Source organism: Pinus tabuliformis, chromosome 7 (assembly GCF_031772625.1).
Source record: "Pinus tabuliformis cultivar Carrire ecotype Pingquan chromosome 7, CPIR1, whole genome shotgun sequence".
NCBI lineage: Eukaryota > Viridiplantae > Streptophyta > Pinopsida > Pinales > Pinaceae > Pinus > Pinus tabuliformis.
Genome location: NC_142293.1, coordinates 1,613,097,501 through 1,613,108,621, shown reverse-complemented (window position 1 = coordinate 1,613,108,621; position 11,121 = coordinate 1,613,097,501). Strand labels below are relative to the sequence as shown.

Genomic DNA, 11,121 nt, shown 5'->3' with positions numbered 1-11,121 from the left:
ACTTATTTTTTTTGTTTATCTTCTTCGCAATGAAATCAATTTAAAAGTCGCTAAAAATACGACAATATAATAATATTGTTTAGCCTTGAGAAACAAACAACAAAATAATGTTGTCTGGCCTTGATTTAAATACAAACACATGGAAATAAAAAGTAAGGATAATTTAAAAATATATTGGCATTGTGCTATTTCTACACACTTCTACTTCTTGCACATCTTTTTCTACACGCTTCTACATTATCTTTGCACGAAAAAAGAGGCAAATTTGTACTGCGCGAAAGTAGAAGATGGGATTACATAAGAGAGTCGGTTGTGAAACTCATCATATTTTGTACGAACAGACGTTGAAATGGCGCCCAGGAGGAACCCAGGTATCAAAGAATTCTACTCACAGAAGAAGAAGAATACCCCTCTCGTCAAGTCCAAGGATCGAACACCGGCAACCAAGAAACAAATTGATGTTAGGCCGTCTACTGGAACACTAGGTGCGGATTCTGTGCAGCCGGCAGCTCTCGTTGCTAAAGGCCGTAGAGATTACAATGGTTTGTTTCCTCTCCTTCTCGTTTCTGCACTCTGATAGTTGTATTGGCCAACATGTAAAGAAAACAATAAGCATCAAATCATAATTATCTGTTCAAGACAATTTATCAGATAATTTGGGAGTATAAATCATAGGCGGTTGATTGGTTGGGTTCGGAAGGTCTAATGAATTAGGGTCTATGGTGGAAAAAGCAGTTCCATTTGAGTAGGGCTTTTAAGGGTTCTAGAAACCCCCAAAATTGGGAAAGAGCAATAAAAATCAGATACGAGTACGCTGGCTGCTTCGAATTGTTTATATTTCTCTATATTCTTCGTGATATATATAGAGCCGTGATTATAGAGACTACTCTTCCCTATATATGCAAGGAGAGCCAGCATTTCCTCCTTGACATTGGTATTAGGAAAACTTATATCTATTTCCATAAATGCCAATTTTATGAAAACTGGGCTGCCAACTGCTAAAATTGTATCTGAGATAGGTGTCTCCGCATATGCTTTGTGTTTAGCCATATATAAGATATCATAATTAGTTTAACTAGTTATTATTGATTTTATAACTCCGATTTCTAAATTTTATAATTTTGACAAAATTAAAGCAAGCGATAAGATCAAATTTTGGCTTTTGGCTTTTGATCTTTTCTTTGAAGATCTCAAAGAGGAGATAGGGTTACCAGAAAAATTATAAATTGTTGGAATGCGTAGGTGAAGAATACATTATAGATCACATTGAGTCATTGAGTGAGAGAGAAGAGGGCCATTTGGGTGAGAAGAAGAAAGGTCGAGTAGCTGAGAGAAGAGGGTCAATTTGGGTGAGAAGAAGAAAGGTGAGTAGCTGAGAGAAAGGGCCATCTTGTTTAGAGAAAGAGGGGTCGTAGCCCGGCCGTACTAAGGAACGAGAGAGGGGCTGAACCCTAGGTAGTGTTTGCCGCAAAGAGATGCCAAGTATTGAGGCCGAGTTTTCTCATAGAGGAGAGGCCAAACACTGAGCCGAGATTTGCCGAAGAAAAGGGGCCATATTTTGCTAGAGAGGCTACACTTTAGGCCGTAGCATTGCAGAGGAGGGAGGGTCAATTTCTGTAGCCTTTTTTGGTTGTACATTCCCTTGATATGTTGCTCTAATTATTTATTGTTTATTTTCTTTGAAGCTTAATAAAATCTCTTTGCTAGTTTTTTCCTACGCTGGGGTTTTCCATGCTAAAAGCCGTCTAAAAAATTGATGTGCTTGGATTTTTTGTTTTTACTATGCCTAATTTGTTAGAAGCTCAACTGTGTTAATTGTATGTAGATTTCAAATTTGAGTATTGTGGGTTTCCAGTAAAATTAAAATTTTGGTTATAAAAAATCTACTGTCATGTTAAGCATTTTGTTGGGTTTAGAGAAAACTAACATGGTATCAGAGCAAAGCCTTTGAAATAAATTCAAGCATTTTACTGGTTCAAGCTCAAAGGGGTTTGTTGTCTTTCTAGGGTTTTCAACAAATAGTTATTTAGGGCAAATCAATTCTTCTGGTGGAAGTGATGAATAATAACATGAACAACATCATTCACAAAATCAAAATTGGAGTGAAATATATGAGAAACCAAACACATAATTGACACAAGTATTTTTGGACAATTGTCCTTGGAAAAACGTCAATGTGGAGGAAACTAGTGTTCAGATTTGAGGGTTTATAACTTTATATTATTATCTTCAACAAAAATTTCTATTGAGAAATTACAACTGCTTATCTTCACCTTTGCTAATCAAATCAACTTGAAGAAACCCCACGGCTTCCTGTTCTGCAATTCGCACTGCCTCTAACAACTCGCACTGGTCTTCTAGCAATTCACATTCTCTGCTGGCAAACTCACCCTGCCCTTTGGAAACTTGATTTCCCTCTTGGAAAACTCGAGCTGCCTTACTAGCAATTCACACCTTCTCTGACAAACTCGCACTTGCTTCTGGAAGACTCGCATTGCCTCCCAGAAATAATCTCATCCTCTACTCCTGCAAATTTATTGAGCAACTTGGCCTCCTTCTGAAGCTCACAACCTCACTGGAAAAAGTCAGTCTCCCGCATAAAATAACTGATAGCAAAAACCTCAGGAAATTCTTGTCCCAATTACTGCTGCTAAAAACCCTCTTGGTGTCTGTGTTAAAATTGGCAACTAGGGCCAAACTCCACAAGGGTCATATTATTTATGACCACTGGTATTTTTATTAGATTCCTTTCTCAGAGAGGTGTAGGATTGATCTAAAGATCATCCCATTCTGACATGTACAAATGAAGTTATGAACTTATTTTGATCAAATAGTCAAGGTTGGCCAACAAACTCATGTAGGCTCAAAAGCCCAACAGTGACGTCTATTCATCCTCAACGTTTGCCTATAAATACATGATGCTGCCTCCTCATTTGGACACACTTCACTTCTCACACATCTCTCTCTCCTCACATGATTGGGTACGGATTTTTGGGCAGCCTCTCCACACATGCGAAGAAGAAGATAGTCATTTTCTGTTTTGGGCGTTGACCGAATTTCAAGAAGGGTTTTGACCAACGTTGACCTGTTTGACTGCGTTTTTGTGAGGGAAATTTCTGTTTGGGCAGGCTACATTTTTGGGCACAGAAATCGAGGCATTCTGTATTGTTTGACCAGCGTTGACTGCAGAGAATTGACTGCAGGTTTGACTTCTGTGTTGACCAAGTTTGACTGTGATCTTCGGGACTGCTTTGGGCTGATTTAGAGGACTGTTGGAGGCCGAAGTTCATTGTGTTTGACCGAGTTGAATTGAGGAAGAAAATTTGCCCTTTTGACCAACATTGACTTTTCTGCTTAGGTGTCTATTGCTGCTGTTATAAATTATTAGAATTTGTAAATTGTACTATCTCTCTCTGTTGAACTATTGAAGACTAAAAGAAGATTTGATCAAGGGTTTCCCCACATTAGGGTTTGTCCCTGGCTAGGGCCACATCTTGTGTCCTTTTGTCTTGGCTTGTCTTCTACTGTTTATGTTTATGTTCTATCAACATTTTACTTGAATGTTTGTGTGATTGCTAAATTGATATTGATATTGGGCTCATAAAGAAATTGAAGTAAAATTGCTCTAAAACATAGAACATACCATTGTTGCCTAAAATTATTAGTCTCATTGGAAATCACCCAATCGATGTGCCTCCATCGATTCCCTTTATAATCTCTCATTTAGAAATGAATGGCCACGATTAGAAGTACACGATCCAATCGATGGCTAAGATCATCTTAGAAACTTTTTATAAGCTTCTAGAGGTAAATTGATCTTATCCCAACTAATGTTAATTAATTATCTACTTTCCCTAAGTTTAGATCGAGGAAATATTAAAAAAAACACTAATTGACATAATTAAGATATTTTCCTTAGGTGAAACTTAGTAAAAATTACATAGGCTTGGAGATAATTAATTCCTCTATGTTCCTAGCCTCAGTGACACCTCTCAAGGCTAGAACACCTGTCTGAGCTACAATATTTAAGGTGTTCTCCACAACACCTGACTTATCCTAGAAGAAAACAAACTTTCCTACATTCAAGGCCTTTGTTAGAATGATAGGCACCTGCTGATATGTAGGAACATACTGTAGTCGAACTAATCCATGCTCTACATAGTCCCTAATGAAATGGTATTTGATGTCGATATGTTTCGACCTATCATGAAATACTATATTCGTAGATAAGTTGAATCTACTCTGATTATTACAGTGGATAATGGTCGACTCCATCCTTTGACGAAATAGTGCCACTTACAACTTTCGAAGCCATATGGCCTCACATGTAGCCATGCTCGCTGCCATGTACTTTGCTTTTGCAGAGCTTAATGCAACTGACTTCTGCTTCCTGTTTTTTTCCCCTTGGAAAAATCGTAATTTTATTCAAAGACAAAGTTACATGTTGTAGATGCTAAAAAGCATATGCATACGGTCTGTTCCTATTTTCACAGAAAACATAAAAAAAATAAAAAATAAAAACTATTCTTTTCTCCCTTTCTATTTTTCCACCTTTCGCCAACCTTTAGTGTTGGGAGTGGCAGTTACAATGGATAGCTGTTTTGTATTTATGGGAGAGTCTTTGTCAGAATCAGATCCTTTTGATCCATGTTTTCGCTTTTTGCAAGATATTTCCATTCCTGTTAGTTGGGATTCTTGTTGTTGCAAAGGGTTGCTGGGGTCTTCCTCCTTTGGTGTGCTGTTTGGGCCTTTTGGACATCCATTTATGCTTTATATTCTGCTGTTTCTGCTTTTTCTGCTTCTTCATCCAAGGGGGCTGTGTATTGCCATCCTTTTGGCTTTTTCTGTTGCTTCTTGTTCCATTTGGGGATTTGTTTTGCTTGTGGAAAGACACTGTGGAGGTGGCCTGTTTATAGACATCCACGGCAACAAAAAGCTGTATTTTCGTAATCTAAAGGCCGAGTCCACTATGTATTATTGAAATTTAATGTAATGCTGTCTGGTAGTCCCTGGCTAAGATCTACTTCAACGCAGATCCTGGAAAAAGTAAATATTCCCCTTGTAAGTTTGTCCTCGTCAATCTTAAGGAACTTTCCATGTAATGGAAGGTTGTGCAACCTGACCCAAACTGGCATCTTTGTTAGTACCATTGTGTTGGCATCGAATTCTAGAAACCAAGGGGTCATGAAGAATCCTACATTGCCCCAGAACCATGGACCCTTATTGAGGATATGTTCCCTTTCCTGTACTGTTCTGAATCTGACTATAAAAAACCCCTTGGGGCATAAGTATATTTCACAATTTGGTGACCATGCAGCATATATCCATTGGTGCAAAACATCATATTTTGGCCAAAAACCATTAAATCTGCATATAACTGCTTTGGAATAGAGATCTGAGTACAAATCAGTTACCTCAGGCATTGCAATGGTGAGAGCAGGATTCTCAGATTTTTGTTCTACAATGTAGGTGTTATGAAACCAGCTCACAAAAAGATAGAAAAGATAGATTAATGCCTTAGAATTCAGCCTCTTCGAGGGGGTAACCTCCTTTACATTACACAAATGAACAATTCTTTGATGATTCAAATGACAAAATCTCCTTTCTATATATAGGAGTCTAAGGGGTCACAATATAACCAAGGCGACCTAATAATAATAATAATATAAAGGCACAAAAATAACAATAGAGGGATTCTATGGGGCACAATAATAACAAGATGGGGACAATAGGGGCACAACAATAACAATAAGGGATACAACGATAATAGATATAGCTTAGGCAGTGTTGCTGGTTTGGTTTGTGCTTTGTCCTTACCTTTAACTGCATCCTTGAAAGAGCCTGTGCTTTTTGAGTTGGTTCCAGAACATCCACCCTGCAGACGCAGGTTGATCATTATGGTCGAGTCTGTGGTAATGCCATAATCTTGACCTGAGTAGATCAAATTTTGCCTGCATGCTGGTATACCGAGGTGGTTCTGTATTTTAAGCCTTAAATCCTGGATCCTCCACCCCTTCCAGAGTCTCCAACAAATATGCCTGCCTTCCAGTGTTTTAATGAATATTTGTATCAGATCCGCCTCAATAGCGTGTGGGTCTGTCTGAGAAGGGGCTTGGTCTGTTGCCCATGTGCCCGGATCTGATGTATCTAAGCATATCAGTGCTCTATCTAGTTCTCGCTTCTCTAGATCTGGGCTATCTGGTGGATTTGTGCATTTCAGTGCGTTGTCTAGTTCTTGCCTTAGCATATCTAGACTAGTATGCCTGGCATTGCCTTTTGTCAAATACCCGCCTGCTGGATCCAGGAGACCTTCCGGGTGTGGCACTTCCCATCCCAGTGTTGTGTCCATGCGAATCTTGCCTTCATAGGGATCCTGTTCTCAGTTGGGTGGTAGATCTGAGTGAAGAGCGCCCGGACGGAAGCCCCATACCCTCTCCTGCGCTGCCATGACCATCGAGGAGGATTTCCTCTTAAAGTCTGCTAGCCGATAGGAAACAGAGGAAAAAGGTTTGCAGCCTACCGGATTTGGCCAGCGCATGAGCTGATCCGCCATTTGTCTGCTCATAACGAAGATTCCCAGTCTTGATCTACAAGGAATGCCTCGTTTCAGGTAGGGAGAGGTCGTCCATGGCCGTTGTGGGGGTCGATCTGCCTTTGGGGGTTCAAACCCAGGTGCACAATGCCACCAAACTATTGGCTGCTTTGCTTCCTTGTCTTGCATATCTTTTGGTCTTTTGCGTGCTCCATTGATGCCTAGATTGGTGGGCAAGAGCGACGTCGGCGTGATCAACTTTTCAAATATCCTTGCAATTTTTGAACTCCAGGTTTGAGTATCCTTCTCGTTGTCTCTGTTGATAAACCCTGTGCGCAAGCGCCATTCTTGAACGCTTTTGGGGTTTTGATGTGGTCATTCGGTCGTTTCCATCGAGATACCTGAAGGAGCGAGCCTTTTCCCATCCGTCAAGATAGCCAGAACTAGCTGTAGTCTATAAGCAGGGTTGTTAAGGGTTGCTGTGTCGCGATCTATCAGTGTGGCGATGACTTGCTCGACGCCTGAAGGCTGACAAACCCTAGCAATGCACGCCATTCTCCATTCCCAAATTTCTTCATCCTGCTTCTTGTTGTACCAAGAGACAACCCCTAATCCTATGCTGAAGCAACACCCTTAAGTGTTTTTTTGGTTCATTGCATTACCTGCCTAGTCTGCATCAGTATATCCCATTAACTTGACACCATCTCCCTGAGTATATCTCAACCCATGCCCACGGGGCCTTGGATTGACGGTGAATGGGTGCGCTGTTAAGGCACTCCTTGCGATAGGTCACCAGTTCAAATCCCCCGTGGGTACTTAGGTTAGTCTAATAGATAAAAAAAAAAGTATATCTCAACCCATACTCAACGACACCTCGTAGATTTTGCAACACATGCTTTGTTGTTGTCTATGCGCTCTCTTTCGCTCCACCATGAACTAATTAAGAGTGTTGACCGCAAAGCAAATGTTCAACCTTATGTTGACCAGATAAATGAGACAACCAATAAGTTGTCTATATAAGGCGGGGTCCATTGCCTCCTGTTTTGATGCATCAATTTTCCTCCAACTGGTTATATCATAGGTGTAGACATGGGTCTATTGCCTAACATCCCAAATTTTTTCAAGATCTCTAAAGTATATCTCCCTTGACCAAGGAAGATTTCCCCATTTGTCTGCCACACTTGGAGTCTTAGAAAATAGTACACCAACCTCAAGTCCGTTATCTCGAACTCTGTTGCTAAATCCCTCTTGTAGTTCTCTATGAGTCCTGACGACCTAGTCAAAAATAGATCATCCACATATAACACGAGAATGAGTGGTTCAACTCCAACCATAAAATAGTAGAGGTTTGAATTGGCCTCACTCTTCACAAAGCCCTTCTACTGCAAGTAACTGTCAATGTGACAATACCATTCTCTGGGAGCTTGCTTGAGTCCGTATAACTCTCTCTTCAACCCGCATACACAAAGTCTCTCTCCCATGCATCTCAAAACCCTTTGGCTATTTGATGTACACCTCTTTTATAACTCTGTTTAGGAACACCGTCTTGACATCCATTTGATGGATCTGCCATCCCATCTGTGTTGCAAGTGAGATCACGGCCCAAATGGAAGTATACCTGGCCATAGGAGCAACGTCTTCTCATAATCTATTCCCTCTTTCTGAGAGAACCCCTTGGCCATGAACCTTGCCTTGAACTTTTTTACACTGCCATTTGCAGTGTGCTTGATCTTGTAGATCCAGTGGGAACCAACCACTGCTCTGTCTAACATTCTAGGAAACACCTCCCGATCATTGTTCAACATGATGGAGTTGTACTTCTCCAACATAGCGTCTTGTCATACTTGATGCTGTGCAACCTCCCAATAATTGGAAGGCACACTGTCAATGAGCTCACTCATCAATGCCTTGTACTCGAAATATCTCTCTGATGGTCTCCTGGCTCTAGTGCTCGATTTAGGAGGTCCCACAAACTCTTGTGCATCTCTTAATGTTTGAACTTTGAAGCACCTCGCAATTCCTTCTCCCACTTGTGGTGGGTGGAGCTTCAAGCTTCTCAACATGCTATTGCTTCGATGCTGCAAACTCTCCTCACCATCTGTACCTGTGGCCATTGTATTGGTACTCGTGCCCTAAGCTTGAGATTCTTGTTCAACCCTTGGAGCTTTTGCTTGTTGACTCTGATCAACCACTGGCAACTCACGAGATCTTCTGAAGGCTTTCTCCTCCTAGAATTTGACGTCTTGTCTCACAATGATTTTCCTTGTCCTAGAATATAGATCCTATATGCGTTGGACATTTTGTTGTAACCAACGAAATATCCCTTCTCTACAGTCTACACTAGTTTCGTGTGGTTCTCATTTAGAATGTGACAATAAGCAATACTACCAGAAATCCTGAAATGGCCAACTTCTGGCTTCTTTCTTGTAAATGCCTCCTCGGGTGTCATCTTTCCCAACACCTTGTGCGATACCCTATTTTAAATGTAAATTGTTGTGCTACATGCTTCTGCCCAAAGATATCTAGCCATATCATGATCAAATAACATGGCCCTTGTTGCTCCAGTGATTATTTTGTTCATTTGTTCTGCAACCCATTTGCCGTGGGTTGTATGGAGCTCTTTATTTTCTTTTGATTCCCTCAACGCATAAATACTTGAAATCTTTCTCGATATACTTGCCCTCTTTATTTGCGCGAAGAACCTTAATTTTCTTGCCTGTCGAATTCTCCACAAGAGCCTTTAACTCTTGAAAGCGATTGAAGACTTCATCTCTTATCTAACGGGTTTTTATAGAAGGAAGGGATTGACTATGATGAGACCTTTGCCCTAGTAGCCAGATACTCATCCATTAGGGAAATAATTTCTATTGCAACACAGATGTGTTGGAAGATTCATTAGATGGCATGAAGATGACCTTCCTCAATGGTGTGGTTGAAGAACAGATTTACATTGAGTAGTCACAAGGCTTTGAGGTGCGTGGGAGGGATTCCCATGTGTGCAAATTGAAGAGAGCGCTATATGCACTTGAGCAGGCTCCCAAGGCGTGGTATGCTAGGATTAACAACTACTTGTAGGGCATGGGCTTCACCAAGAGTGTGGCGGACCCAAAATTATATTACATTCAGGTCAAGGGTGAGCCTCTTATTTTGGTGGTGTATGTAGATGACTTATTTTTCATAGGTTGCGAGAGGCTCATAGCAAAAGATGTTGAGATTATTTTCCGGGCTTGGAGATGTGGCAAAAGGATGGAGAGATCTTCATCAGGCAAGGGAAGTATATAGTTGAGATCCTGAAGGGATTCAGGGTGATGGACTGTAGATCCATGTCTACGCTACTAGTGACCAACTGGAAGAAGATTGATGCTTCCAGATTAGAGGTAGTGGACCCTACATTATATAGACAACTCATTGGGACTCTCATGTACTTGGTCAATACCAGACCAAACATCTGTTTTGCAGTCAATATACTCAGTCTATTCATGGTAGAGCCAAAGTGAGTTCACTCGATGGCTTCAAAACATGTGTTGATATACCTTCGAGGCACAATTGATTATGGATTGAGATATACTTAGATGGATGGAGTGAAGCTAGAGGGGTACATCGATGTCGATTGGGTAGGAAATACTGCTAGCAAAAAGAACACTTCTCGGTGTTGTTTCAGGTTGGAATTGAGAGCAGTTTCCTAGTTTAATAGAAAGCAGAAGCCAGTTGCCCCGAGCTCTGTTGAGGTTGAGATCAAGGCTGCTAGCTTGGAAGCTTGAGGCAATTTGCCTTCGGAAACTTCTCGTGGGGCTATTTGATCAGGAGATGGAGTCGACTTTGATTCATTGTGACAATCAGAGTTGTATCAAGCTCTCGAAGAATTTGGTGTTTCATGACAAATCAAAATACATTCAGATTAGGTACCACTTCATTTGAGATTATGTGAAGAAGGGGTTAATAAAGCTACATTGTGTACCAACAAATGAGTAGGTAGCAAACATTCTGACCAAGGTTTTTATGAAGGAAAAATTTGTAATCTTCATAGATAAGCCGGGGGTGGTGCAGAACACCTTCCTTGCTAAGAGGGAGTGTTGAAAATGTAGCTTGGAAGGTGATTTTGCATTGATCAAGTGCCATGACATGTAGTGAATCACCAAAATTCTCTCACGGCAGAATTAATTAAATATTTCCTAAGTTTGGACCTTAGGCATAGAATCAATAATTTAATTTTTTATTTTATTGGCCACTTTTTTTATAAATTTAAGAGCTCACAAGAGACTATATCGCGACTATTGATCCCAAGTGTGGAGGTGCAATCTCAACCCTCCATCACTTTGGAGATTAGGTCAAACAATTATAAAAATGGGAAATGGGCTGTTGGATAGATTAGTTCGATTTGGCATAAGAGTTGGGCATTCAATAGAGACAGGAAGTTGAAGTCACAACAAAGTGTGATTGACACATAGGCGATCATGAGGGGCAATGAGTAGGCTTGAGAAGGCCAAATTATCCAGGTTGTACAGGTTGATTTAGAGGAGTAGAAACAAACCGATTTGAGAGGGCTGAGTTGGGCTAATCAATTGGGTTAAAGGGGGCCTAGTTGTCAG

At 40.7% G+C, this 11,121-nt stretch overlaps 1 protein-coding gene across 1 annotated transcript in view; it reads left to right on the top strand.

Moving 5' to 3' along the window:
- Nucleotides 1-237: 237 nt before the first annotated feature.
- The window catches only part of LOC149254373 (uncharacterized), a 29,065-nt gene continuing 18,181 nt past the window's right edge, over nucleotides 238-11,121 (top strand). The window contains exon 1 of the mRNA XM_089460134.1: nucleotides 238-542. Within this exon, the coding sequence (XP_089316260.1) occupies nucleotides 350-542 (193 nt within the window). The 5' untranslated portion in view covers nucleotides 238-349. The remainder of the gene's footprint in view (nucleotides 543-11,121) is intronic.